Source organism: Leucopleurus acutus, assembly GCF_964270905.1.
Source record: "Leucopleurus acutus genome assembly, chromosome: 7".
Taxonomy (NCBI): domain Eukaryota; kingdom Metazoa; phylum Chordata; class Mammalia; order Artiodactyla; family Delphinidae; genus Leucopleurus; species Leucopleurus acutus.
Window position 1 is genome coordinate 27398604 of NC_139150.1, and position 27923 is coordinate 27426526.

At 36.0% G+C, this 27923-nt stretch overlaps 1 protein-coding gene across 1 annotated transcript; it reads right to left on the minus strand.

Moving 5' to 3' along the window:
- Window positions 1-27515, minus strand: LOC309963650 (FSD1-like protein; the record flags this gene model as incomplete). The annotated part of the gene is made up of 8 exons (XM_082842142.1): window positions 1-123; window positions 4844-4932; window positions 10649-10900; window positions 11355-11455; window positions 16990-17119; window positions 21180-21278; window positions 22480-22689; window positions 27401-27515. 8 exons carry the CDS (start codon window positions 27513-27515, stop codon window positions 1-3), a joined length of 1119 nt encoding a protein of 372 aa, XP_082698268.1.
- Between the last annotated feature and the right edge of the window lie 408 nt (window positions 27516-27923).

The following is a 27923-nucleotide window of genomic DNA, read 5'->3' on the forward strand; positions in this document are numbered from 1 at the left end:
TTACTGAGTAATATTGTTTAGGCTGCTAGCCGAACCAGTCATTCCATTTTCACTTTTCTGAAGTGTTCTCACAGCACTTGGAACCTGCATCCCAGTATTCAAAGAAAGTCCACCGCACCAAACCTAAGAAAGGACAAAAACAAAGCTTCAGTCAGATTTCAAATCAAATGAAAACTTAAATGATCCTTATATCTCTATTTGAAAGGCAAAATGCCACATAAGTGAACATTATCGAATTCCAAACTGATAACCTTTGTATGTGAACTGAGGGGAAGTGGAAAGGCTAACTCAAGAGTCTTCTAGAACCAAAGAAGTCTTTTAGACTTTCCAAGAGACCAAAGGAAGTCTTTATGATAGCAGAACCCACTGGAGCGGCACACAAGAAAGGGAAGTAAGGGCTGTAGAAATTTAGAGACTAAATTGGATTAATCTAGGCAAAAGACATTATCATTATTGATGCTAATGTTCACAACCAAGAGAAGTGCACAAAGAGTCAACTTCTTTACCCCGATTACTGCTTTAGATTTTGCTAACGAGGTGTGGCCTGACACTATAGGAATTTAACACCCCTCTGTTAACAGAGTAATTCCATGAGTTTCTTCCCTAGCTTGTTAACAATAAGAACTCTTTTATAATTCTTTAAGGTTGTCAGAGGAAAATGCAAATGACAATATCCAGATACACTTGCTATATTCTATTATCATAAATGTGAATGAGTTTATGAAACATAAAACTGCTTCACTTGTGAACAGAGCAGCTGTCATTCAGTAAACTATAACTTATTTGGAATACAGTCAAGAGAATTAAAATGTGAAAATATGAATCAGTTAAGCTATCATCAGCTGCCATTTATGTAGCAGACATAAGCATAAATCGAGGGAGAGTCTAGAAATTTTTTAAGTATTCCCAACTTCAACTATATCCTAAAGTATTAAATATTTACTAAGTAACTACAGCATAGTTACAAAGAATTTCCTGACCTGTGAAATGTATAACTATATAATTAACATTCTAAAATATTAATGACAGAAGGTAATGATAACCCTTAAAATACAAAAACATGGGACTTCCCTGGTGGTCCAGTGGTTAGGACTCTGTACTTCCAATGCAGGGGGCACGGGTTCGATCCCTGGTCGGGGAACTAATATCCCGCATGCCACGTGGCATAGCCAAAAAACAAAAAAACAATATGGCACAAATGAACCTATCTACGAAACAGGAATAGACTCACAGACATAAAGAACAGACTTGTGGTTGCTGTTCTTTATGTCTGAGGGATGGGGGGGTAGGGGAGGGATGGACTGGGAGTTTTGGGTTAGTAGATGCAAACTATTATATATAGAATGGATAAACAACAAGATCCTACTGTATAGCACAGAGAACTATATTCAGTATCCTGGGATAAGCCATAATGGAAATAATATAAAAAAGAATGTATAGGGGAGTTCCCTGACAGTCCAATGGTTAGGATTCGGCACTTTCACTGCCGAGGCCTGGGTTCAATCCCTGGTTGGTGAACTAAGATCCCGCAAGCTGTGTGGCCAAAAAGAAAAGGAATGTATATATGTGTATACCTGACTCATTTTGCTGTACAGCAGAAATTAATACAACATTGTAAATCAACTATACTTCAATAAAAAATAAATTAAAAAATATAAAAGCAACTGATTATAAAACTACTATCTTATTTTATTGAAAATTATTTGATTTTAAAAAATATTTACTCAAAATATCTAGCACAAAGCTGGAAGGGAAAATCAATGGAGAAAGGTTAGTCTTTTTCAGTAAGTGGCACTGGAACATGTGGACATTCATATGCAAAAAGGGATAGGGAGGGTGGGAGGGAGACACAAGAGGGAGGAGATATGGGGATATATGTATATGTATAGCTGATTCACTTTATTATAAAGCAGAAACTAACACACCATTGTAAAGCAATTATACTCCAATAAAGATGTTTAAAAAAAAATAGATCTCAAACCATGCTCTATACCATATATAAAAGTTAACTCAAAATGGATCCCAGACCTAAATGTAAAACCTAAAATTATAAAACTACAAGGAGAAAACAAAAGAAAATATCTTTGTGGCCTTGAGTTGGGCAAAGCATAATCCATAAAAGAAAAAAAATTGATAAACTAGACTTAATCAAAATGAAAAACTTCTCTTTGAAATGTCAAGAAAATGGAAAAAAAATCAGAGACTGGGAGAAAATATTTGCAAAACATTTATCTGATAAAGGATTTATCCAGAATACATAGATATCTTAAAACTCAATAATAAGAAAACAAGTAACCCAATTGTAAAAAAATGAGCAAAATATTTTAAGATACTTCACCAAAGAAATTATACAAATGGCAAATAAGCACATGAAAAAAGCATGACATTCACTAATGTAATTATAGTTTCATCATTTGGAATGAAAAAACAATGAATAAACTCACTACCTACTTTCCTGAGATAGACTCAAATTAAACATGAAATCTACCCTTTTAAAAAGCATATCTGAGGGCTTCCCTGGTGGCGCAGTGGTTGAGAGTCCGCCTGCCGATGCAGGGGACACGGGTTCGTGCCCCAGTCCAGGAAGATCCCACATGCCGCGGAGCGGCTGGGCCCGTGAGCCATGGCCGCTGAGCCTGCACATCCGGAACCTGTGCTCCGCAACGAGAGAGGCCACAACAGTGAGAGGCCCACATACCGCAAAAAAAAAAAAAAAAAAAAAAGCATATCTGAGACTTAGGGGAAAAATAACTTTGAATTCTACATGGTAAAAATACTGTCCTTGAGTGACCAATTTGGAAAAACAGCCAAAAGCAAATCATATGCAGAGGTTAAAAAGAAAATAACCTTTCCAATATCCCTAAGTATGGTACTACAAACAATAACTTTATTCACTAATCATTTTTACTTTTTAAGGGAAATCTAGGAGTCTTCGTTATTAGCATTCTTTTAAACTTATTTTATGACTTTATGGTACCTAGGGTAAATAATCATTATCAATTGTGAGATTTAAAAGTACTGTACTTTAAACCCACATATAACCTGAATACTTTTATCCTTACAGTTTAGGAGTTACAGTTGGGGGTGATTGTCGAAGAACACACATATAAACATTCCACCAAGTCTGCAATGGAAATACACCATCCTGATCTGTAGAAGCAGCCCCCAAATTAAGGGAAGTTCTAGCCAGAATAATGATGATCTTAACTGGATTGCAGAACTCCCCACAGTGGCCTAATCTTATAGGGAAATGCAACAGATAAAGGAATTAGGAGAAGCAGTAATATTTCCTTAATAAAAATATAAATTCAAAACCAAGTTTCATTTTGTGTGGAGAATCATGACTTTTTCTCAAATTGAGTAGTCCTGAAATTATACACATGTATATAGACATACATATATTCAGTCTACCACACATAGGTAGTCATCTAATATTTTACAAAGATTGTACTGCAGTGGAAAAAGGATGATCTCAGTAAATGGTCCTGGAATAAGCAGCTATCCATATGGAATTAAAGAACATATTTCAACCCTAACATCATACCAAACATATCATTTCTATATTATACTTGTATTGTAAATGCAGTCTATGTCTAAATGTATAAGGAAAATTTTGCTTTTAGAAGAAAACACAGTATTTTCATGACGTTGGGAGTGAATAAAAATTTTTTAGACTGAATACAAAAAGTGTTAACCATAAATGAAAAAACTGATAAACTGAGCAACATTAAAATTAACAACTTTTGTTCATCAAAAGACACCAATAAGAGAGGTGAAAGGAAAGCCAGAGTGGAAAAGATAACTGCAATACATATAACCGGCAAAAGACCCAGACTATAGAAATAACTCCAAAACAATCAGTAAGAAAGAGGAAGAAAATCCAACAGAAATACAGGCAAAAGACTTGAGCAAGCATTTCACAAAAGAATATATCCAAACAGTCAATAAACATATTAAAAGGTGTTCAACAGCACTAATCACCAAGGAAATGCACATGAAAACCACAATGTAATATATCATACCCATTAGAAGGATAAAAATTTTTAAAAAGACAATATCAAGTGTTGATAAAGACGTGGAGGAATTCAAACTCTCATATACTGCTGCTGGTAAATTAGTATAACCAACGTCTTTGGAAAACTCTACTACAGTTGGTTACACACATACCATATGATCTAGTAACCTCAATCCTAATTATATACCCATTGGAAATACATATACATATCTACCAAAAAACATTAACAAGAATATTTATAGAAGTTCTATTTGTAAATGTCTCCAATGGGAAACCACCCAAGTATCCAACTAAATTAGAATGGGTAAATAAATTATGATATAGTCATATAATGGAAAACTATACATATACATACAATGGAAAACTATGTGAACTACCACCACATAGAAAAACATGGATAAATCTCACAAACATAATATTGAGCCAAAAAGATACTGTATGATTCCATTTATACAAAGTTGAAAAGAAGGCAAATGAATTTATGGTACTAAAACTCAAGACAGTAACCACTTTGGAGGAGGGCCATTAGGGGCTGGAAATGGGCACAATGCTGCATTTTTTGACCTAGATGCTGGTTACAAAAATGAGTGCGGTCCTATGAATATTGATCAAACTACACGCTTATGGTTTGCAGACTTTTGTGTCTTAACACTTATTTCAATAAAATATACCAAAAATATACAGACAAACACAGATTTGGGAGAGGTGGACTGGGGAAAGGGAGAGGAATATAAAGAAAAAATAAGGTATTGTGCTTCCCCAAATATACAGCATAGATTGTTCTCCTTAAAGTTGCCAAACCAAATAAAATATAAATTACGTACTAACCATGAAACCAGGTAGTACTGGCTGAGTAAATTTTGTCTTAAAGGAATACAACAACTGTTTTGAGTTTGCATCATAGAAAGAAAGTTGACCTAAAAGGAAGGAGAAAAGAAAGTCTGATTTATTATTGAAAAAAAAAAATATCTAATTAAGTCTAACATAAAATCATGCATAAAAAGTAATAACCAAATGCACATTTTGGCATTAATTTTTTTGTCACTATGAGGACTGGACTTAGTAATTCTCACTTGCAAATCAGTAGTAAACATGCTTAAGAAAAAGCCCAAATCCAGTTTTCTTTCCCTGGTTTTCAAGATCTCCATAGTGCTTGCATAATCTGGCACTATTCTACTTACTCAACTATAGACTATTTATTTTATCATTATTTAACAAATGGCTTCCTTAGCCCAGTAAAAGCCATGGTTATTTCTTCTTCATTTTTATTATATAATCAGCCTTTCCACCCAAATCCTATCACCATTTAAGGTTTACTCTATGAAACTTTGTCTTCTAACTACTTGAAGCCATGCTTATGCCTGAGTTTCTGAAATTATGGTATAGTTATCACCGCTTCAACTTTCTTAATTCTTAAAATCTCCTCACAGTCCGTCTTTCAACAATGATCATGTAACTAAATCACTCTTTCTGACCACCTAACTGTCCAACCTGATGGCATCCTCACAACTGTTATCACTTCTTCAAACTCTTCTCTCATGACTATTCTCTTGGTTTGTTTCCTAATCCTGAGGATATCTTCTGTCTCTTTTTCTCCTATTCTAAATGTAGATGCTTAAAGCCAGAAACAGGGGTATCAACAGTGGTTAGACTCCCAGGGAGGAAACAGATCACCTCATTGCTCTTTCAAATCCATCTTTCTAGATGCTTCTCAATTAACCTCTCTGAGCCTCAGTTTCCTCATCTGTTACATGAGATTAATAATTCTGACCTTTCAGGATAGTTATAAGGATTAAGTGAGAACAATATGTAAAAGGGGCTTAAATCCATACCCAACATGTAATATGGACAACTATTTCTATTAGTGGGAACTCTTAGTGATGCTATCAAAATAGTCATATGTTAATTAAAAAAAATAAGTGTAGATGCTTGTCCAGGCTCTTTCTCTCTACAATGCTCCCACTGCTGCCATTAAACAGAGAAGAAGAGAAAAGAAACTAGCATTTATGCCTACTATTAAAGAACTGGGTGATTTATACACATTACCTCAAAATATCAAGCAACCTATATATGGTCACAAAGTTAGTACACAGCAGAGCAATAATGCTTAACTGTTCTGTGCAATATTCACTGGCCATTCGTGATGCCATTTCTAATATTTAGCTTCAGCTAAATAATGCCACATGGCTGTCCTGCTGGCATCTCATCTTTCCCCAGGACTCTATGCTCCCTATCCTGTTGATGATAACTATCACCCTGCTGATCACACTGGATGGAACCTCAGTCATCTTCAGTTCTTCTTTGTCTCTCCCTCCAATCCATATTTAGTTATCAAGTCCTATGAATTCTACTTTCACACCATCAAATTCATTCTTCTTGATTCCTCACTGCTCAGATCCCTCTTACCACGAATCACTCAACAAATACTTATTAAGGGCTCACTATGTGAAGCACTTGTCAGGCAATAAGGACATAATACTTAACAAAACAGACATGGTCCTGTCCATATAAAGACCACCTCCTTGAAAAGTCTTCCCATATCAATGTTTGCAGTCTCTTCTACATTCAGCCATTTACTCTCTAATATTTCTAAAACTATATTACAATCATATGACTACAGTTTTCTAAAATGAACAGAAGCCCCCCCACCAACTACTAAAAAAAAGACTAGCCTATTATTATTTTTCAAGGCCCTCAGAATCTGATCCCATCCTACATTACAATCTCTTCCTATACCCTATGCTCTAGGTTAACAATTATACTTCTTACTACTATCTTTAAGGAACCACCAAGTATGGGAAAAGAGAAGATAAGCAAATGCTATCTTGGTAGTTGAAAAAGAAAAAAAAAATGTACGCCAATAAATTTACTAGTTATCCTGAGGAAAATATTTATCTGATTCAAAAGGAGTAAATAAAAAAGATGCAGCAAAACTGACATGTCATCACTATCACTAAAAATAAATCAAACCAAAATCAATTTGTTTACTTTTTTGTTTGAGTAACCAGGTTGATGCCTCATGGAATCATCTGGACACAATGTTAACTAAAATGGTAAAATTTGGTTTTATTAGCTCTAAGTGTCAACTTGGAGAGAAGCATTTAGGGAATTACTTTTGTTCCCTAGTTCAACAGTACTTCATCTTCAAACGTTTTATAAATATTTAGATGACAGTAGAGAAGATACTTATCAAATACCTAACTCAAAAAGCTTAAAGAAATTTTGCAAAAAATAACCCCATCAAGTTAATTTTTAGATGATCTTAACAGGAGGGAAAGATTGGCCAAATCTATCAAGATGAAACTTATGGACAAATATAATATTCTTCATTTGAGTTATAAACAACAAAAAAACACCCCAACACTGACAATATCAGAGAAAAAAAGATAATCTGACAGAACTGCATGGAAAAAGATCTAGTGGATTAGCTGGCTACAAGCTCAATATTGATCTACAGTGCTGGTAAGTCATATTACTAGAAATTATGCGGCCAAATCACTAACCTATGAAGGTCAGAAGTTGTGTGTTCTACTTTGAGAACCAATCTTTAAAATATATAGACATAGCATACAACCACAGGAGATAATAAGGGTTTGGAAAAATTAAATTATAAAAGGAACAGTTAATGGTATAGGGAATGTACAGTCTGGAAAAACAGGGCAAGAGAAGCAATGTTAGTAGTTTTTAAACAAATAAGGATTATACAGTAAGTCCCTTACATACGAATGAGTTCCATCCTGAGAGCGTGTTCGTAAGTCCAATTTGTTCCTAAGTCCAACAAAATTAGCCTAGGTACCAAACTAACACAATTGGCTATATAATACTGTACTGTAACAGGTTTATAATACTTTTCACACAAATAATACATAAAAAACAAACACAAAAGTAAAGAAAACATTTAAAATCTTACAGTACAGTACCTTGAAAAGTACAGTTGTACAATACAACAGCTGGCATACAGGGGCTGGCATCAAGTGAACAGGCAAGAAGTGTTACTGACTGGAAGAGGGAGAGGAGATGGGAGATGACAGAGCTGAAGGATCGTCAGCAACAGGAGACGGAGGGCAAGCTGCAATTCCACTCAGGCCTGACGTTGATGGCAGAGGTTCTGGTTCCTTGCTTGATTTAATTCTATCTACCCTCTTGAAAAAACGATCCAGTGATGTCTGGGTAGTAGCTCTTTTTTTCTCATTATAGATGACACGGTAGCACTGGATTGCATTCTGAATTCTGCTGCAACCTTTGTATACCGTTCTACGTTCCGGTCCTGTGCCTCCAAAGCTAACAGTGCCTCCTCAAATAAAGAAAATTCCCTTGCCATTTCCTGCGTCATGAATCTCTTCAGTTTTTCGGTTACTTCTTCTTCCTCTTTTCTCGTCGTCCTTTCTCTGGGCCTCCAGTTCAATCAAGTCTTCATTAGTAAGCTTCTTGTGTTGCACAGCAAGGAATTCATTGAAGTCATCCTCTTGCAGATCTAGCGCCAGCTACTCGCTGAGGGTCACTAAGTCGCTGAAGACCTCTTTGGACTCCTCATCCACCTCCTCAAATCCACGAAACTCATGAACAAACCGTGGGCAAAGGTTCTTCCAAACCTCATTCATGGTGACGGCCATAACCTCACGCCAAGCAAAGTCCGTATTTTTTATGACCTTGTAGATGTTACAGTCCTTCCAAAATTGCTGCAAGGTTGTTCCTGATCCGTCACTTGCCTTTACTGCCTGATGAGAAGTGTGATGTAAATAATATTTCTTAAAAGTTGGTATAACTCCCTGGTCCATAGGTTGGATGAACAACATAGTATTTGGTGGCAGATGCACTACTCTGAGGTTGGGATGAAAGCTGTCCATGAATAGGGAGCGGCCCAGAGCACCCTCAAGCAGCAAAAGAATGTTGAATGGGATGTCCTTTGCCAAGCAATATATCTCTACCTCCGGGATAAAGTGGTGGGAAAACCAGTCCTGGAAAATGGCCTGTGTAACTCAGGCTTGGGGTTATTACTCTTCCACAAAACAGAGAGCCCTTGGCTGTGTGTTTAAGGGTTCTTGGGTTCTCTCAGGGATAAAACTAAGAGAGGCTTCAGCTTCATATCGCCGGAAGCATTGCCACCAAACAACAGAGTTAGCCTATTCTTTGCTGCTTTATAGCCTGACATCACCTTTTCCTCCTTACTGATGTAACTTCAGTCTGGCATCCTCTTCCAGGACAGTTCTGTCTCATCCACATTAAAAACCTGCTTGGGTAAATATGTGCTTTCATCAATAATTTCTCGAAGCATTTCAGGAAATTCCCGAGCAGCTATCATATCTGCACTTGCTGCCTCGCCACTTACTTCTATGTTTTGAAGGTTGGCTCTAGCCTTGAACCGATGAAACCAGCCATGGCTGGCATTAAAAGGTGTGCCCTCTGATTCTTCGCCACGTTTCTTCTTCAAGTCTTCATAAAGGCTTTTAGCTTTCTCTTGAATCAGCATTAAGCTGAGCAGGACTCAGCGCTGATGTTGATCCTGCATCCGCACACTGAGAAGTTTCTCCATCTCCTCCATCACTTTTCCATTCTTTTTCAATATTATTGTTGACATCTTCGGCACAGCAGACTTCATATGTCCGATCTTGTCCTTGTTCTTTAGAATTGTGCTGATGGTTGAACGATTCGTGTTATAAGAATGAGCGATGTCTACCGTCTTTTCACCTTGCTCCACTCTCTCAATTATTTTCACTTTTGTTTCCATACTTATCGCTTGGCTCTTCTTAGTAGTACCAGCTACATCACCGCTGCTTTTAGGCTTGCTTCCTGACATTCTGGGCTTGAAATAAAGATACTGTACTACTGTACCCTAGATAGTACTGTACAGTAGAGTACACAAAAGCACAACCACTTGTAGAGGACATATACACGTGACAATGTACACTAGACACTTGAACTAACTTACATGATTGGACATGCGAATGCACATTCACATCTTTGAGAGTTCACAACTTGAAGATTCATATGTAGGGGACTTACTGCAATGTAAGTATGAATTAGGGAACATAATTCTGTGTTTCTTCAGATGTCAAAATTTAAGAGCAACAGTCTCAGAAGTTACTGAGAAGACAAAAGTGAGTTGATTTAAGAAAAACCTTCTAACCAAGTGTTATCCTACAGCGAAACAGGCTGCCTTCTAAGACAATTAGCTTCACACAGAAAAGTTCCAGCACAGGAGTTGGCAACTACTTGCAGATATAATGTAATAAGGATTTTATACTATGTGGCAAATGGATTAGGTAATTTCTAAGGTCTATTCCAACTCAAAAAATCTGACTCTACCACTCTTAACAAGTAATAAAACAAGGTAAAGGAGGAATTAAAACGGGCATAAGAAATTTTAAGGCTCAAGACTAAAATTAGCAAAATCTCTTTTTCAAACTTACTTAGTATATTATAGATGAGTGCTTTTGCAGGCCTGCAAGCAGACATCGCGTGCCCTTTCAGTCAATTACAGAGCTGAAATTATGTTTGTGATCAAATCCCAGAAGGTCAAAATACCCTTACCACAATACTACTGGAAATTCTGTAGAGATTGATTACTAATGAAAAGTACTGAAATACAAGCAACGATGACGAAATAACTTAGGAGAAAATCAGTAAACTTACCCCCATCAAAATCACAAAATACACCTATTCTTTCAGGAACTGTAACATCCAAGGCTTTGACTTTATTATTATGCTTTGCTGCAAATGTGTTTTGTAGCCAGTTGTTGACATGGATACACCAACTAGTGTTTGTCTTTCCTAATTGGTCAAATTTCCCCAAAGTCTTGTATGCTACTCCCACGCTGTAGGATTTACAATCCTTCTGGGCCTTGACCTCCCAGTAATGTTGTCCACTTTCAATAGCAGTGTCTCCTACGAAAGATCAGAAGGTAAATTTGACTCTTACCTCTTCCTTATGAGTCACAGAGTTTTACCTATATCTTGTCCCACAAAATGGCACAAAAAATCTGATTCAGGAGAAAAATCATGCTAACACACAGACACTAAATGCAGAGTATCTGCTATAATGACTTGTACATTTACTGCTAACTCTTCTGAATATAAAAGGCTTCAGAACTTTTCTTCCTTACTATCCCCTCAAGAGTTATAAATGTGGAGCACTATGTAAACTGAAGCAGAATTTAAAACATATCAATAAAAAGACAATTTGAAAACCCACCAAAGTAATTAAGCTTCAAGAGGGAAAAACTTTGGCAACAATTCATTCAATACACAGGCAGCCACTCCACCACTGAGTGTAAAGTCCACCAATGTGACTATGATGACTTTAATCTGAGATAACGAAGAACTATTACGTTTATCCTACCCAGCACTGTATATGATTCCCCAGTAAAACGATCTCTGCTGCCTCTTACTGCTGGTGGCCTGGAGCCTATGGATGTCCGTTTAGGGGATGGTGTACCACTTCTAGATAAACAGGAACAAAAAGAAAAACAAATATTCTATGTTGCACATGTTTCACAAACTAAAATTACAAATCAAGAAATGAATCTTTCTAAAGATTTCTAATCATGCTGCACAAATAGCAACATTTAATTTTATTTGAATTATTTATTATTAAACAGATTTGTCAATTATAACACTTAAATGTAAGGAGTCATCAACATAAAGCATGCTAAAAACACTAATACCATGCAGACTGAGCAAGGCTTGTACAAAGAACATACAGTTGAAATATGAGACAATACAAAAAGGGAAAAAAAGAACTCAAGGGAAAAAAAAAGAACTCAAGAAAGATAATGGATTATAGCTTACATTTCTTGCAGTTAAATTTAGATGAAAAGCAAGACTTATTTTGGTAGGAGAAATGCTTTATAATACTTGTTATTATCCTGTGCATGGATTTGGGTAATTGCTATTTTTCTTTTTAAGACTTATGAGAATCAAAACTAAATAACCTTTTTTATAAGCAGTAGGTATTGGGTTGGCCAAAAGGTTCGTGCAGCTTTTTTCCGTAAGATGGCTCTACTAGCGCTTACTTGTCTTTAACTTCATTCGAAACAGTTTTGTTAGACTATATTGTGACAGCTATCATATCAGTGTGCATTTAAAAAAAAATCAAAATCGGTGAATTTTTGTGTAGTCATTTTAATACTGAAGATGGAAGAAAAAGAGCAACATTTTCAGCATATTATGCCTTATTATTTCAAGAAAGATAAAAACGCAACTGAAATGCAAAAAAAGATTTGCGCAGTGTATGGAGAAGGTGCTGTGACTGATCAAACGTGTCAAAAGTCGTTTGCAAAGTTTCGTGCTAGAGATTTCTCACTGGATAACATGCCACGGTTGGGTAGGCCAGTTGAAGTTGATAGCAATCAAATCGAGACATTAATTGAGAACAATCAACGACATGGGAGATAGCCGACCTACTCAAAATATCCAAATCAAGCACTGAAAATCATTTGCATGAGCTCAGTTACGTTAATCGTTTTGATGTTTGGGTTCCACATAAGTTAAGTGAAAAAAACCTTCTTGACCATATTTCTGTGTGCGATTATCTACTGAAACATAATGATAATGCTTCGTTTTTAAAAGAAATTGTGACAGGCAATTAAAAGTGGATACTGTTCAACAATGTGGAAGGGAAGAGATCAGGGGGCAAGTGAAATGAACCACCACCAACCACACCACAGGCCAGTCTTCATCCAAAGAGGGTGATGTTGTGTATATGGTGGGATTGGAAGGGAGTTCTCTATGATGAGCTCCTTCCAGAAAACCAAACAATTAATTCCAACAAGTACTGCTCCCAGTTAGACCAACTGAAAGCAGCACTCGATGAAAAGCGTCCGGAATTAGTCAACAGAAAATGCATAATCTTCCATAAGTGTAACGCAAGACTACATGTTTCTTTGATGATCAGGCAAAAACTGCTACAGCTTGGCTGGGAAGTTCTGATTCATCCACCGTATTCACCAGACACTGCACCTTTGGATTTCCATTTATTTCGATCTTTACAAAATTCTCTTAATGGAAAAAATGTCAATTCCTTGGAAGACTGTAAAAGGCACCTGGAACAGTTCTTTGCTCAAAAAGATAAAAAGTTTTGGGAAGATAGAATTATGAAGTTGCCTGAAAAATGGCAGAAGGTAGTGGAACAAAATGGTGAATACATTGTTCAATAAAGTTCTGGGCGAAAATGAAAAATAGGTATTTTATTTTTACTTAAATACTGAAAGAAATTTTTGGCCGACCCAGTGTTTTTGTTCTGTATCTTTTCTTCTTAAAAAGAAAAACAGCAATTATCCAAATCCAGGCACAGGATAATATCAAGTATTATAAAGCACTTCTTCTACTAAAATGGACAAGATGCAACCTGACCTCCCTTTATCAAATTATATGATACGGTAAACTGGACAGTATTAAGGCCTCTCACTAACTCCCCAAAACTCAAAATAGATCAAATCCCAAAGATGTTTAAAAAAATAAGATTTCAATTATATCAAATCACTGCATTCATAAAACAAAAAAAATTTATAACTTACCAGTAGTAAAGAAATAAAGGGAAAGCATGGCAAAAAGAAAAACAGATGTAACTACTAAGAATGGCAGCTTAAATTTCAGAGAAAAATTAAATAAGGAGATGTCTTCCTTTGCAGCATTCTAGACTTCCAACCCTAAGTACATTTTTGCAAGAAGTGCAACAGCTGTTATTGTTTTAAAGCAGCGGTCCCCAACCTTTCTGGCATCAGGGACCGGTTTCGTGGAAGACAATTTTTCCATGGACCGGGGGAGGGATGGTTCAGGTGGTAAGACGAGCGATGGGGAGCGATGGGGAGCGGCAGATGAAGCTTCGCTTGTTCACCTGCCGCTTACCTCCTGCTGTGCACCCTCCCTCCCAAGACGACTGTTATGGGTCACAGCCAGGACCGGGGCTTGGGGACCCCCTGTCTTAAAGCAAACATGATCCCATCCTTTAAAGACACCTCAGTCACTCAACTATCTGAATTAAGCCTCTTTGTTACCTCTACTCTGGATTGTTTTACCAGCTTCCCAGATGACCTCTCTGCTACCGAATTCATTTGTTCACTGTTACGAGATAAACCTAACTGATTCTCCTACTTTAAAATCTTCAAGCACTTTCTTACTGCCTACAAATGACTTAGCTTGGCTTTTCAGGTTCTTCTTGATTGGGGCCCACTCTGCTTTCCCAGCCTTCTCACCTCTGGAGAGCACTATCCAGCTAAATATAGTCACTCAAGTGTCCCTTAAACTCAGGCAATCTGCTTCAGTGCCTTTTCCTTTCCTTGCTCCTTCTCTCACTGCAAGTCCAAACGCTACACATTCTTCCACTTATTTGAGAATCAACCTAAATACCATTTCACTAATGAAGGTTTCCCAGATCCTACCAGGCTAAATAACTTTTCTGAAGAGTCCAGCTCCAGGCCAAAATCCTATGTATGATCTTTCAGGCCCAACAAGAAGCGATTATAAATGCTTGCCTTCTCTACCCCAGACTTGGTACAGAGCTAGTTCACTGCAGTTTCTAGAAGCAGTTGCAATACCCCCTGCAACCCCAAGCTCATATGAATGTCTGCATTCCTAGATTGGGCGCCAGTATTCAGAGGCCCCCTTACAGCAGGGGGCCCCCGGCTGAGACCCTTTCCAGCTGCCTCTTCAGAGACCTCCTTAAAGAGGGCAGGGGTCAGGGAGCAGTCTGAAGACACTTTTCTCCACTCTGTCTCAATACTTTTCTACTCCTAACCTTTCCCCCTCTCTCATCTCCTTGGCCTCAGGTCCATAAAACAATAGGAGAAGCCTTTTGTTTGGGCCTTCCTGGGCAGTGAGATGACCCTCAGATACTCACCATCTGCCATCTGCTCTCATTTACCTAACCCTCACCCTGAGCCATTCTGTTGTGAAAAGTGGAACCCTGGGGGGAGCTAACACCCTTTCCTTTGTGGCCTCTAGCTTATACTATCACAGTAAGTACATGAAGTCTTGATTGTTACTTTCAGTTTGGCTTATCGTCCTAACTGACCACTTCAACATGCGGCAGCTCAGGAAACCTTTCTTCCTCTAAACTCCCTGATTCACACATACTATTACACATAATCTCTATCTTGTATTATTGTTATTTATATATAGAGATATATCTCATCTACATAAGTTAGGGCAAATTCCTTGAAGGCAGGGACAGTGTTTATCCCTATAAACTCCAAAATATCCAGCTGACATCCTGCAGTGAACAAATATTTATGGAAAGAATAAATGTATGTAACATTCCAGAAGTAGTCAACATAATAAAATACTCTTAAAAGGAGGGAAGAGAGAAAGAGAAATAACATGATGAAATTCTACATATAAGTACCTAAAAATCTCCAAATGATCAAATGAAACTTCACTGATTCTATTAAATCCAGCAGCACTTTACAATTTATAATACACTAACTATGAAATCACTTTCACCAATAATAAGCAAATAAACTAGAAAAAAAGAAAAGATAATTTTGAAAAGAGAACACATTCTGGTTTCTGGGAAAGATACGCAGTATCTTCAAATTAGCACATTATTACTTGTGCAATTTGAAGTGATTCATCTTTCTGGCACTGTCCTAATAACTTCAGTAATGACCTTTATTTTTTATCCTTGATGCTTCTGAAACTGCATGATTATTATAAAACATAGGACACTTCACACCTGCCTCATGTCAAATATATATAAATGCAAAGCTGTAATGTTAGATATATTGAATACAGCACAACAAGAAAGGTGCCAAGTGTAAGTAAATGCAGAAAAAAATCAGATAAAGGAAAATAATTCAAGAAAGACTTTAAAGCAGAGCTTATTGTTTTGTTATCATATACAACATAATCCAAATAATATACAGCACATTATAATGCTGTAAATTCAAAACATAAGCCACCAATACAGACAGTCTACACAGACCAATATTTTAGCTTATGAAGGCTGCTGCAATGGCTTCTGCTTATTGGTTAAAGAAAAATAAAAGTTATTCAGCCAAGCTAGATATACTAAGTCCTAGAACTATACAGACATAGATCATCACCTTGTATGTTTCTTCAGTGAAGTAACATGGGCACTGTCAGATAAAAAGGCAACTGTTAAGAGACTGCTTTACAACTTAAATTTAACAGTTTATAGTAAAATTAGATCAAAAGCCTGCTGAGGAATTTCTTTTGATTCACTGTTTAACTCACAGTGATTACCTTATTTTAGTTTGAGCAAAACTTATCTCTGTTTAAAGAGGCCCCCATACTTTGAGACTATCTAAATAAGTCCTACAATAATAAAAGGTCCCAAGCCTGCCTCTTTGTTCATAAGGCTGCTGATCAGGGGCCAGACACTGGGACTGTACATGGTAATAGCTGTCATTCACTGCAGACCTTCGGGTAAGACAGGTGATCTGTAAGTCTAAAATTCAGGAACTATTGCTAGGAATTTCTCTCTAAGCAGTTCAAAGTGCTGTAGATATAACTTTAAAGTAATGGAATACTGAAATAAAAGGTGTAAGAAGAGGATTAGGAAAGAAACTTAAAAAAAAGTAATGAAAAATGTTAATGACAAATTCAAGTACTGATAATATTATATTCTTCACTTTGGTGTTACTAATAAGAATTTTTTTTAACATCTTTATTGGAGTATAATTGCTTTACAATGGTGTGTTAGTTTCTGCTTTATAACAAAGTGAATCAGCTATACATATACATATATCCCCATATCTCCTCCCTCTTGCGTCTCCCTCCCACCCTCCCTATCCCACCCCTCTAGGTGGTCACAAAGCACTGAGCTGATCTCCCTGTGCTATGCGGCCGCTTCCCACTAGCTATCTATTTTACATTTGGTAGTGTATATATGTCCATGCCACTCTCTCACTTCGTCCCAGCTTACCCTTCCCAAGAATTTCATTTTAAGTTATTGTCAAGTAACAATCAATGTACAAGCATTTTATTCAGATAACAGATTTAATAAACTAGCTTACCTGCCCTTGTTCTCTTTTCCTTTAATTTTGCTTTCTTGACCTTTTCCTCCAGTAGGATCCCACTCTACACAGGTATCTTCAACTCTCAGGTTCAAGTGGGAGGATGAGTTATCCAAACTGAAGTTAAGTGCTAACCAAAACAATATTTCAATTTTTTAAAATGTAGCATATCTCTAGTTTCTGAAGCACAACCATCATCACATTGTTTTCCTACTCAATGGATTTAACACTGTATATAGAGAATAAAGTTCCAACTCCTAATCCTAAAATTTAAAGTCTACAACGATAAAGCCGTAATCTACAAATTCCTACTCTATTTCCCATATTCTCCTCTATATGTCTATCCTGTACTCCAACCAAATACAACGTGCTTTCATGGCCACTGGTCTTTCTGCTATTCCTTCTGCTGGAATCAATAGCCTCAATTTCCTATTATTAGAGCATCAGCTGATTGTTATGACTAAATAGGAAGAGGAACTGGTAGAATTAAGGATGAGGAGAAAGTGATGTGGTGTAAAAAATTATAGAGCCTGGCACACACACATTTTCTCTTATGCCCTAACACTTAATAATTTCATATTTAAACTCTTAGTAGTTTCAAAATAAGGCAAGCACAGAGAAACAGGCCATGATGGCAGAAGCAAGGGAACTAACCCAGCTGATAGAGCTAAAGATGACATACATGGCAAAGAACAGACTGGGGAGAGGGGCTACTTAAATGAAATCAAATTTTAAAAATCCAAAACAAAACTATGCTTTTCAAATTAGTTGGTATCGGGGGAACTATCTGTACTATCCACAAGACTTACTCAGAACTGCTAATTTAGGAAATCAGTGTAACACAGTATTACCTTCTGCCTTGGATACTGAGCGTTAATCATTGAAATGTATTGATTCACAGCTGAGTAATGCACAGTTCTTCCTATTTAATATCCTAAGACCCTAACTGGGTCTTAGGCAAGGTATTATCTACTACATAGTTACCAATAAATCTGCTTATTAGTTATACTTCCCTCCAAAAATTTAAATTTCTGGTAAGTACTCAGTGAAGAAATATTCCTTTACAATACCCCATTTCACTTAAGGATAATACGTGATTTAGCTAAGGTTTCAGTGTGTCTGTGAAATATACATCATCAAACAACAAAATATTCATATAGAGAACCTAGTGCTTACCTAGTGAATCAAGAATCCTTTTATACTCTGCTGTTTCTTAAAGAGCACTTTAATTTTATCTATGCATCTGACCCATTGCTCAGTGTATTTTAAATATTCTAAATACAAATCTACTGACCATAACCACTTTTAGAAAATGTCATACTATATGCAAAAAAGTTAATAGCTTTCAAAATCTGCATGTAAACAGATAAGAGCTTACTGAAAGACGAAATAATGCAGCTTTTCAGTAAAAATGGAAACAGAATTCCTCAACAGGTGGGTTACTAAAAAGTTAGGATTAAGCAAAACTGAGACCCTGTATTACCAAGAATGAACTGCCTTAAGAAAACAGGGTTAACCTCTATATTAGTTATTAGTTAATATATGTGAGGGCATCTGCATTTTTGAGAGAAAGAAAAATTGGATATAACTCTAAGGTGCCATCACTCCCAGTTGCCTGTTAAAATCCTAAGGGAAGAAACAAATCCTAAAGCTATTCCCTGTGTTTCATGATGGAGAGATGAGTAGAGTCAAGGGTAGCAAAAACAGGTATCACCCCCAAGCCGCTTGAGACCAAATTTATCAAATACCACAGCACCCAAACAGTAAAGCATGGGTTCCAGTCCCAGGGGTGCAACCTTTTATCTCTTCTTTTTTGGACACTGTCCCTTTATGAGGCCTCAACTAAATCATAGAGGCTCTCTAAGGTAAGAGGGTTAATACCATGCAGTTTAAAAGCAAATAAAAGACTGGCCTCAAAAGTGAGGTCTCAAATTTTAGTCCTGTCTCTCATATAAGCCCTGTAATATAGCCAGATATTAGTTTCCACATCTTTAAAAGTGTGAAAACAAAGTACCAAAAAAATTAGAACACAGACACAGATATGTTTCATGTGTTTAGTTTGTGTTGGTGGCTGCTTTCTAGGCACTGTAAAATTATATCATAGACACTAACATTTGAGGCTAGAAAGTAATTGGTGATTAATATCACATCATTTACCTTTACAAGGAAGTAAGGGATAATGTACTTTAAAAATTCTGGTCATAAGAAATATTATTCATCACTTTTGACAATTCCAGTAACAGAAGAAATAGAGTTACATACAACTGGAGAGACAGATATTAACAATGTTCACTATTTTCCACACCAAGCACCACAAGTGGCAGGATATGAAGTTTGGGTAGGCCTCAACTATTAAATCTCCATCTCCTTCCCTTTGCCTCCAGTTCTTTGCTCATATACTTATTTCTACTGTTTGGTCAAAAAGGGCTGCAACAAGTCAAAAAATTAGTAAATAACTGTTTAACACAGCATTTAAAAAATCTGACTTTTCTCTGGAGCTCCTGTTGTCATTAGTGGCCACTCCAGTGGTATGGAATAATCCTAGAAAACCTGTGACCCATAGTTTCTTAAGAGGTACTTTTACTCTGAGTCCCCCAGAAGGTCCCAGAAGATTCAGTGGGCCGCAGCGCTTAGTATCAGTCTAACCCAACCCCAGGGGGTTTACCCCGCAGAGAGAACTGCTCAAAAGGACTAGAATCAACTTAGTCTTTCCCTACAAACCCTAAGACCAAGAATTTGACTGGTAAAATCTAGACATTGCTAACAGGAGCAGACAGCCCAGCTCCAAGGAAGCTACAAGCCAGTTATTCATATTCCTGAATCTATGGAATTTGAATGGAAATGTACAATTCACCACATTTAGGCCCAAGTTTGGTCACTAAACATAAAAAGTAAATGAGAACAAAAGAAATAAAAAACATATAATATTCTTGAGGGAGGATATTAATAATAATGCAATTTTACCTGACAAGGGCTAAAATCAGGTCAAGTTATGTAGGAAGGATTATCTGCCTGTAAATATGACTATTTATGAAATGGTAAAAATCTCTATAAAGAAACCACAGTATCATCTCAGTTTGTTAACAAGTAATTCTAAGTAATTGCATTTCTTGGCTAAGTTATCTGTAGTTCTCAAATAAAAACATTTGCTAATCCAAATTACTTCGACTGAGTTTTGTTTCCTTTAATCTTTCTGATGCAAACATATTCTTATGAGTTTGTCTTGTCAATAACTTATGAACCTCATATCTTGTTTTATTCTAATATGATATTTTTATATCAGCCTCCAAATCACATCAAACTTCTGGCATTCAAACCCTATTTAAATGCTATATGAACTAGAGGTCAGTGGAACACTCTAAGGCCCAACTATCTAACAACAATGTGTAGAATCTGATTCTGGAAGTAAACTGAGTCAATTATCACCTCACGATTGGAAAGACCTCTAGCATTGTGGCCTTCAAATTGGTAAATACCTGAAAAATCTTCTGTGTTTAAATATGTTATTCTACAATAAATCCAAACTGTTCTCAGAGACTAGAAGCACTTACATTCCAGGTCCACAATAAGGGCTGGCACAGAACTTGTAAATCGATTCTTATTCACAACTTTCCAAGCTAGTTCTAGGAACAGACTTTAACTAACTTCACTTTCTTCACCTGCAAAATGGTTATCAATAATATCTATTCTACTGATCTCTCAAGATGGTTTCAATGATCAAATGAAGACTTGTGAGCTTTGTAAACATTATATAAATGTTAATTTCTACAATAAGATTTTAGAAAACAAAAAGAACCTGAACTAAACTGAATACGTACTTCCCCATTATTGAGTCACAATCCATTCTCTGGGAAAACTGGGCAAACTCCAATCATGCGAATGTATTTATACTAGACTGAAATTTGTAAAGTAAGTATGCATGAGAGAACATAACACCATCATCAGTCTATTTTACCCATCTGAATACCACGGTAAAAGAAAAACTAATGAAAACCACTACTGTAGTCCTAATCTTCCCATCTTAAAATTCCTCCTGCTGAGAATTCCTTTGCGGGGTGGTGGGGGAAGTGGGGGTGAATCAAGGTGGGGAAGGAAGGCAACTATACATGAAATGTTTCCTGTCACGAAGTCTGGAATAATTACTGATGTCAAGTTCTGTTTCATGCTGTACAAGTAGCTACTGATCTTACCTTTGGTCTCTAGAGTCACTGGATCAGAACACTCTCCAGCCACAGCCTTGTTACAAGCCCGTACTCTGAAGTTCATATACTTTGAATCAAACTTTAGGCCTGAAAAAATGAAAAATGGCTTTCAGATATGAAAAGTAAAGGAATCTACTCCAAAAGTACGAGTATGAACCTTCAAACAGACATTTTTCCCTCCCTAGAACTATCTTTTTACTCAGGAAGGGTACAGATTTATGTTAAAAGGGTGATAATGCCTGAAATAAGAGAAATCATGATTTATCTATGATTTTCTTCAAAATAAATTATACAGTTTATCACTGGGCTTTTTAAACCTAGCAATAAAAAGATACTCTCAAGCCTCATTATAAGTAAGGTTTCATTCATGGAGAGACACTACAGTTTAAAATAACATATTCAATTTCTGGAAAGTAGACACTATAGAATTTTTATATTTATGACACATTGTTTCATATGTGAAAAATGAATTTAAAGAGAAAGTGAAGCATAAGGATTAACAGAAAAACTTTGAAGTCTGTCAGGTCTAGATTAAAATCTCAATCCAAAAATTACTAGCTACGGGACCTTCAACAACTTGACGGAGCCACAGTTTTGTATCTGTTAAAATAGAAAAGAGAAAACCAACCTCTTCACCGTAAAGACTAAATGAGATGTATTGTACTGATTAAATGAGATGTACTGTGTAATACACTTCAGCCCAGCTCCTGACAAATGGTAAGTGCTCAGTAATGGTAACGTTACTGTTACTGCTCGCATAAAACAAATATTGAACAACTCAGGCAACATTTGGCCATTTCAAATACCCAAAGTCCCCTATACATGCAGATATGTTTTTAAAGACTATCAAAAGGCCAACACACAAATTTCTAATACCAAGTCACAGCTTAACTTTAAGTATTATCGTGAAGGTTATCAGAAAAGGGTAAAGGCAAGTCTTTACAGTATCACGGAAATGCAGGGTAGTGTATACATCTAGAAAATTGACAGCTTTTTTTATTGTTAGAAAACCAAGGTAAAAATTAAATGTCACTCTGAAATACAGTTTCCAGAACATCCTTTCATGTTTGTTTTAAATACACTGTTTTACCAGATTGCAAATATCCAGAAGTAATGAAAATGAAGGTTTTCTTGATATTTTAAGAGAAATTCATTTCCATAATAGATATACAAAAAGTCAGCTTGGCTAAAGAAACTTAATAACTTCATCTTTTAATGTAATTCAAAATATTTTTCACAATTACATCTATCTTCCGAGAATGAGATTCATGAAATGCAGTCATCTTACCTGATAGTGTATATTCAGTACCCTTAATATTATCAATTATCTCCCAGCATCGCTCATCCTTTACACGTGGAAGTCCATCAAAATTAGTTTTCCTATATTCCAGTATAAAATGATCAATCTTATTATCTTCTTCTGGCATTCTCCAAGCTACTGTTACAGAATTGTCAGCCACCAAACACTCTACTGGATCTATCTCTGGAGCTTTGGGGACTGAAGAAAAAAAAAAGGCTCGTTTCTCACTATAGTACTAATCCAGTATTTATGTTTGTCGTTCAAATTATGCTTTTCATGTCGCTTTTAAACTGTTCAATTGAATCAGGCTAAGAGAAGGGATACCTTATAAATGCAAAATAACCATTTTTCTAGCTCTGTTTTAAAATTCATATTTCAAAGTTTTTCATAGACTTATTCAAAGTATATTAAAACCCTAGTTAGCAAAAAGCAATTCAAACATGCTAAGAATAAAGAATCAAGAATGATTTGTTACTTCTCAACACGTTTTTAATCTGTTATTTCAAACAGCTGGAGAATATAAATTAAATCACTATTGACAAAATAAAATAACTTGCTTTGAATCCAAAGATTAAAATAATTCAAGGTATTTTCAATGTATTTAAAAAACCTAGTTTATAAAATAACTGTAATTTCTCAACACTGAAAATGAACTCCGCAACCCCACAAAATATTTAAGCATTTTTAAATGTTTCTCCAAAGAGTTCTATGATTCATTAAAACAAACTGAGGTAAATGAATCACAATTAACATGAATGAACATTAATCAATTTCTTTTCCATGAAAGAGGTTTTCCGTAGCTCCTCAACATTAACAGATGTTCCACTTAAATAGCAGGCTAACTGGAGAATGTGGTGCTCCAGTGATACAGATGGGTCTGAAATGTGTGAAACTGTGCAAGTACTGTATTTAAACCTTTTGTTGCTAAAAAAAGGTTTTAAAAGATTTACTCCAAGTATGTAAGGTTGGTTCAACATTCTAAACTAGTTAATGTAAACTATCACATCAGTAGAAGAAAAATCAGATGATCAGAAGAAAAATTATATGATCATATCAATAGATGGAGAAAAAAATATTTTACAAAATCCAACATTCACTCATGACAAAAGCTCTCAGTAAACTAGGGAACTTTACTTGATAAAGAACATCTACAAAAAAAACTACAGTTAACATTAATGTTGAGAAACTAGATACTTTTCCCCTAAGGCAATGACATCCCCTCTCTCCACTCCTACTCAACACTGTACTGGAAGTTCTAGCTAAATGCTATAAGACAAGGAAAAGAAGTAAAACATACACAAATTAGGAAGGAAGAAATAAAACTGTCTTTGTTTGCTGATGACATGATTGTCTATGTAGAAAATCTCAAAGAATCAACAGAAAAATTCCTGGAACTAACAAGCTTATAGCAAGACTGCAGGATACAAGGGATGAACAGGCAGAGTACAAGGGAATTTTAGGGCAGTGAAACTATTCTGTATGATAAGGTAGTGGTGGATACATGACATGATCCATTTATCAAAAGTCGTAGAACTGTATAACACAGAGTGAACCCTAATGTAAACTGTGGACTTTAGCTAATAATAATTTATCAATTACTACAAAAGTACTACACTAATGCAAGACATTAATAACCGTGGAAACTGTATGTGGGGGAGGAGGGGAAGTATATGGTAACTCTGTATTACCTGTTCAATTTTCCATAAACCTAAACGTGTTCTAAAAAACAAAGTATTAATTTTTAAAAAAACTATAATAACAAAGGAATTCTATACATGAAAATTCAAAGCAATGTGAGACCTAACAAAGAACAAAGTAAACCAAATATCTTAGATACAATAATCAAGACCAAGATGAAAGGAATTTGATATACATTTTAAATCTTCAAGCCTAACTAGTAAGAAAGGGAGGAAAGGAGAGAGGTGGGACAATTGATCTCCATTAGCTATAGTCTTCAAAGTTGAACTACTGCATGTGTGTAATTGTACAATAAATACTTGGAATCTGATATATCTTATCAGTAAGACAACAGACAAAGAAATACTTATCATTTCTCATTATGATTAATTTCCTTCATCTGTCTGTAGGGGTTTCGTCCCTATAATACATTACAGATGTTAGTCTCTTGTTACCGGAATATAAGCAATACAGACTACTATTCATTGCTATGGGAAGAGATACAGGCATTCATAAATTTAATATGCTGTGCAGTGCCTACATGTGAGGAACTGTAACGGCCTATGGCATGTAGTAATTTTATAGTTTTGCTGAGTTAAAACCTGTACTGAATGTCCCAAGAGGCTTATATACAGACAGAATCACTTAATTTGTAAGTGGGTCCAGCTAACTCCCCACTATCTATCTCCCAAATTCAGCTACCATTCCAGTAAGAATGTACTAGCAAGAAGATTCTTCTTTCTTGTGAATAATGGCCCCAGAAGAAAGCAAACTTGGGAGGGCAAAAGAAAATTTAGATAATTTAAGTCAAATATTGTGTAATAACCTATATGGGAAAAGAATCTGAAAAAATGGATATATGCCTATGGATAACTGAATCACTTTGCTTTACACCTGAAACTAACACAACACTGTAAATCAACCATACTCCAAAATAAAATAAAAATTAAATTAAAAAAAAAGAGTGGTAGGTCAAATTAAGAGTGACTTGGGGGCTTCCCTGGTGGCGCAGCGGTTGAGAGTCTGCCTGCCGATGCAGGGGACACGGGTTCGTGCCCCGGTCCGGGAAGATCCCACAAGCCGCGGAGCGGATGGGCCCCTGAGGCATGGCCGCTGAGCCTGCGCATCCGAGCCTGTGCTCCGCAACGGGAGAGGCCACAACAGTGAGAGGCCCGCGTACCGCAAAAAAAAAAAAAAGAGTGACTTGGATCTGATATGTAGGAAGTTCACCCAATATTCTAAACAGAAGTAAGAGAAGAGTTTCAACAAATGTGGGATAAAAGTTCAGGGGAAGATGAATGTTCGTAAACTTGTAATATAAAAATATTAGGAAAGGCAGAACTCTCTTTAGAAATGAGAATGGAAAGCAATTCACAGCAACTTCCATAAAGCAACAGTTAAATTGTGTGGACATTGGTGTAAGAATTCTGCTAATGTTTTTCTCTGCATGTGAATGTAAAAGGACAACTGACATCAATACTGCCACAAACATGTTTCTCTTCTTGGCTGCAGAGGCTCAGAAAGGATATAAACTCTAAGTTTCAATGTATAAATAATGGCTTACAGCAGAAGAAAATGACTTTAATTATTATCATCCATCATCATCACTTACAATGTGCAGGCTCAGATAAGTCCAAAACTCACTACTATACATAATTCAGTATAGAGTTGATTTTTGCAGTGTTTATAGAAGGAATTATTAAGGGATGAAGGTATTCACTTTTAAGTTAATCTGGTTGGATCTTATAGGAAATTTTTATGCTCTAGCAGAATACAAAAAATTAGTAATATGAATTTACCTTTCATAAATTTTAACAACCTATTATACCTTCCTTCAGGATGAAACTCCTCCACAAAAGGATTTCTTGCTTTTCATTATACCTCATTCCTTCAGACTGTCTTAACAGTTTGCAAAAGAGGAAATCCTAACTGTGCATGCAATCTACTTGACTGTACGGCAGACATGGCCTTGGTTTGTTAAGCCATCACTGAAAATCAAGGAAAGTAATGGTGAGAAGACTTCTTTCTTAGTAGTTTTTAAAAAAAATCCAACTACTACTACTCATGTGTATATTCACAATCTACCACTCCTGACTCTCCTTCTGAATTGAGTAGTATTGTGAATGAAAATATAATGGTTAGGAATTCTGAAAGGCCAATTTACAGATAGGTATCCACTGACAAGTATGTATACTTCCTTCCTCTACAACTATGATTCCTTCTCTCATCTTTTCCTTCTCTAAACTCCTCTAGAACTTCTGATCTATACCACACAAGTTAACACTTCACTTGTACTACCATTACTAGTTCCATTATAGTTTCATGACTACTAACTTTGTCTTTCCAATCATCTTCTAAAGTCCTGGACTAAATCTTCAGAGAAGAAAAGAATGGTTTCATATGATCAACATTCTCTACTCAAAAACAGCTAACCTCCAAAAACCATAAACCTGTAAGTAAAACACTTTGCTTTCAAGAGATTTCCTGATCCCCCAAATCACCAAGTCCAAATTGTTTTAGCTATCAACTTAACCACATTACTTGATGTTAGTAAAAAGAGAATAATAACCGAAAGGTCCTTAACTGGCTCTTTCACACTTGTGGACAATAACTTGGGACTCAATTTCAAATGGTTCTGACTGCTGGAATACCCTCATACTAATACTCTAATAAACCAATGCTAACACATTACTACTGGAAATAAAATTCCATCTGAACCAGCAACCACCACAATAATGGTAATAACAACCGTTAACTTTCACTGCGTGTTAACTGTGTGCCAGGTACTATTTCACGTGCTTTAGAGGTCTCAGTTCATTTAATCCTTATAAAAACCCCAGAAGGATAACATCACATTTTAAAGATGAAGAAAATGAGGGAGAGTTAAATAACTTGTTAAGGCTACACAGCAAGTAAGCGGTAGCCAGGATGCAAATCTAGAAGTCTGGCCCCACGACTCACTGTGAACCACCATGGCATATTGCTTCTCTCTGCCAAACTAGCAACAAAAGGTATCCCTTTCTTGGGTTCTTAAAATGGAATCTTTACTATCAGTAAAATAATTATCTAAAAATAAAGACTAGCAAATTCAGTTATTCCTTAGCTGAATGAAGAAAAAAAAATCACACTGTACTTCCTTAATATTTACATTCTAATGTTCATTACAGAAAAATCTTGAAGGAAAAAAAAGGTTTTTTAAATAACTTTACATGTAATATATGTACTAACTTACCTGGCAAAAACTTCAAAGTTTGCAATATCTGTCTTTCCTGAGAAAAATCCACCATTAAATGAGTCATGCTGTCACTGACCTTTGGTTTCAAAGAAAGGCGAAAAGCTGAAGCCATTGTCACTCTACAGAAAACACAAACATAAACAATTCTTTTAAAAATAAAAGAATGGGAAGTATCGTATCATATTTAACTTAAAAAACGAACAGATAGAACTTACTTCACTCTAGTGATTTCAGAAGCTATTGCTTTTAGATCTTTTGAAAATTAACTTAATAAAAAACTGTAAAATGTTTTTAAATTTAAAGACATTTAAGATAACCCTTAAAGAACTTTCCTCCAGCCAGTTTTACAAAATTGCATAAAATTACAAATAACTCAAGAGACAAATATCCAAGATAAATCATCTTTAACAGACCCAACAATCATCTGAACCTCTGTACACTCAATCTGATTTCCTGATGCCAGCCTCACCCCTTTTCATATGCCAAATAATGAACTGTAAATATACCCTGATTCAAACAT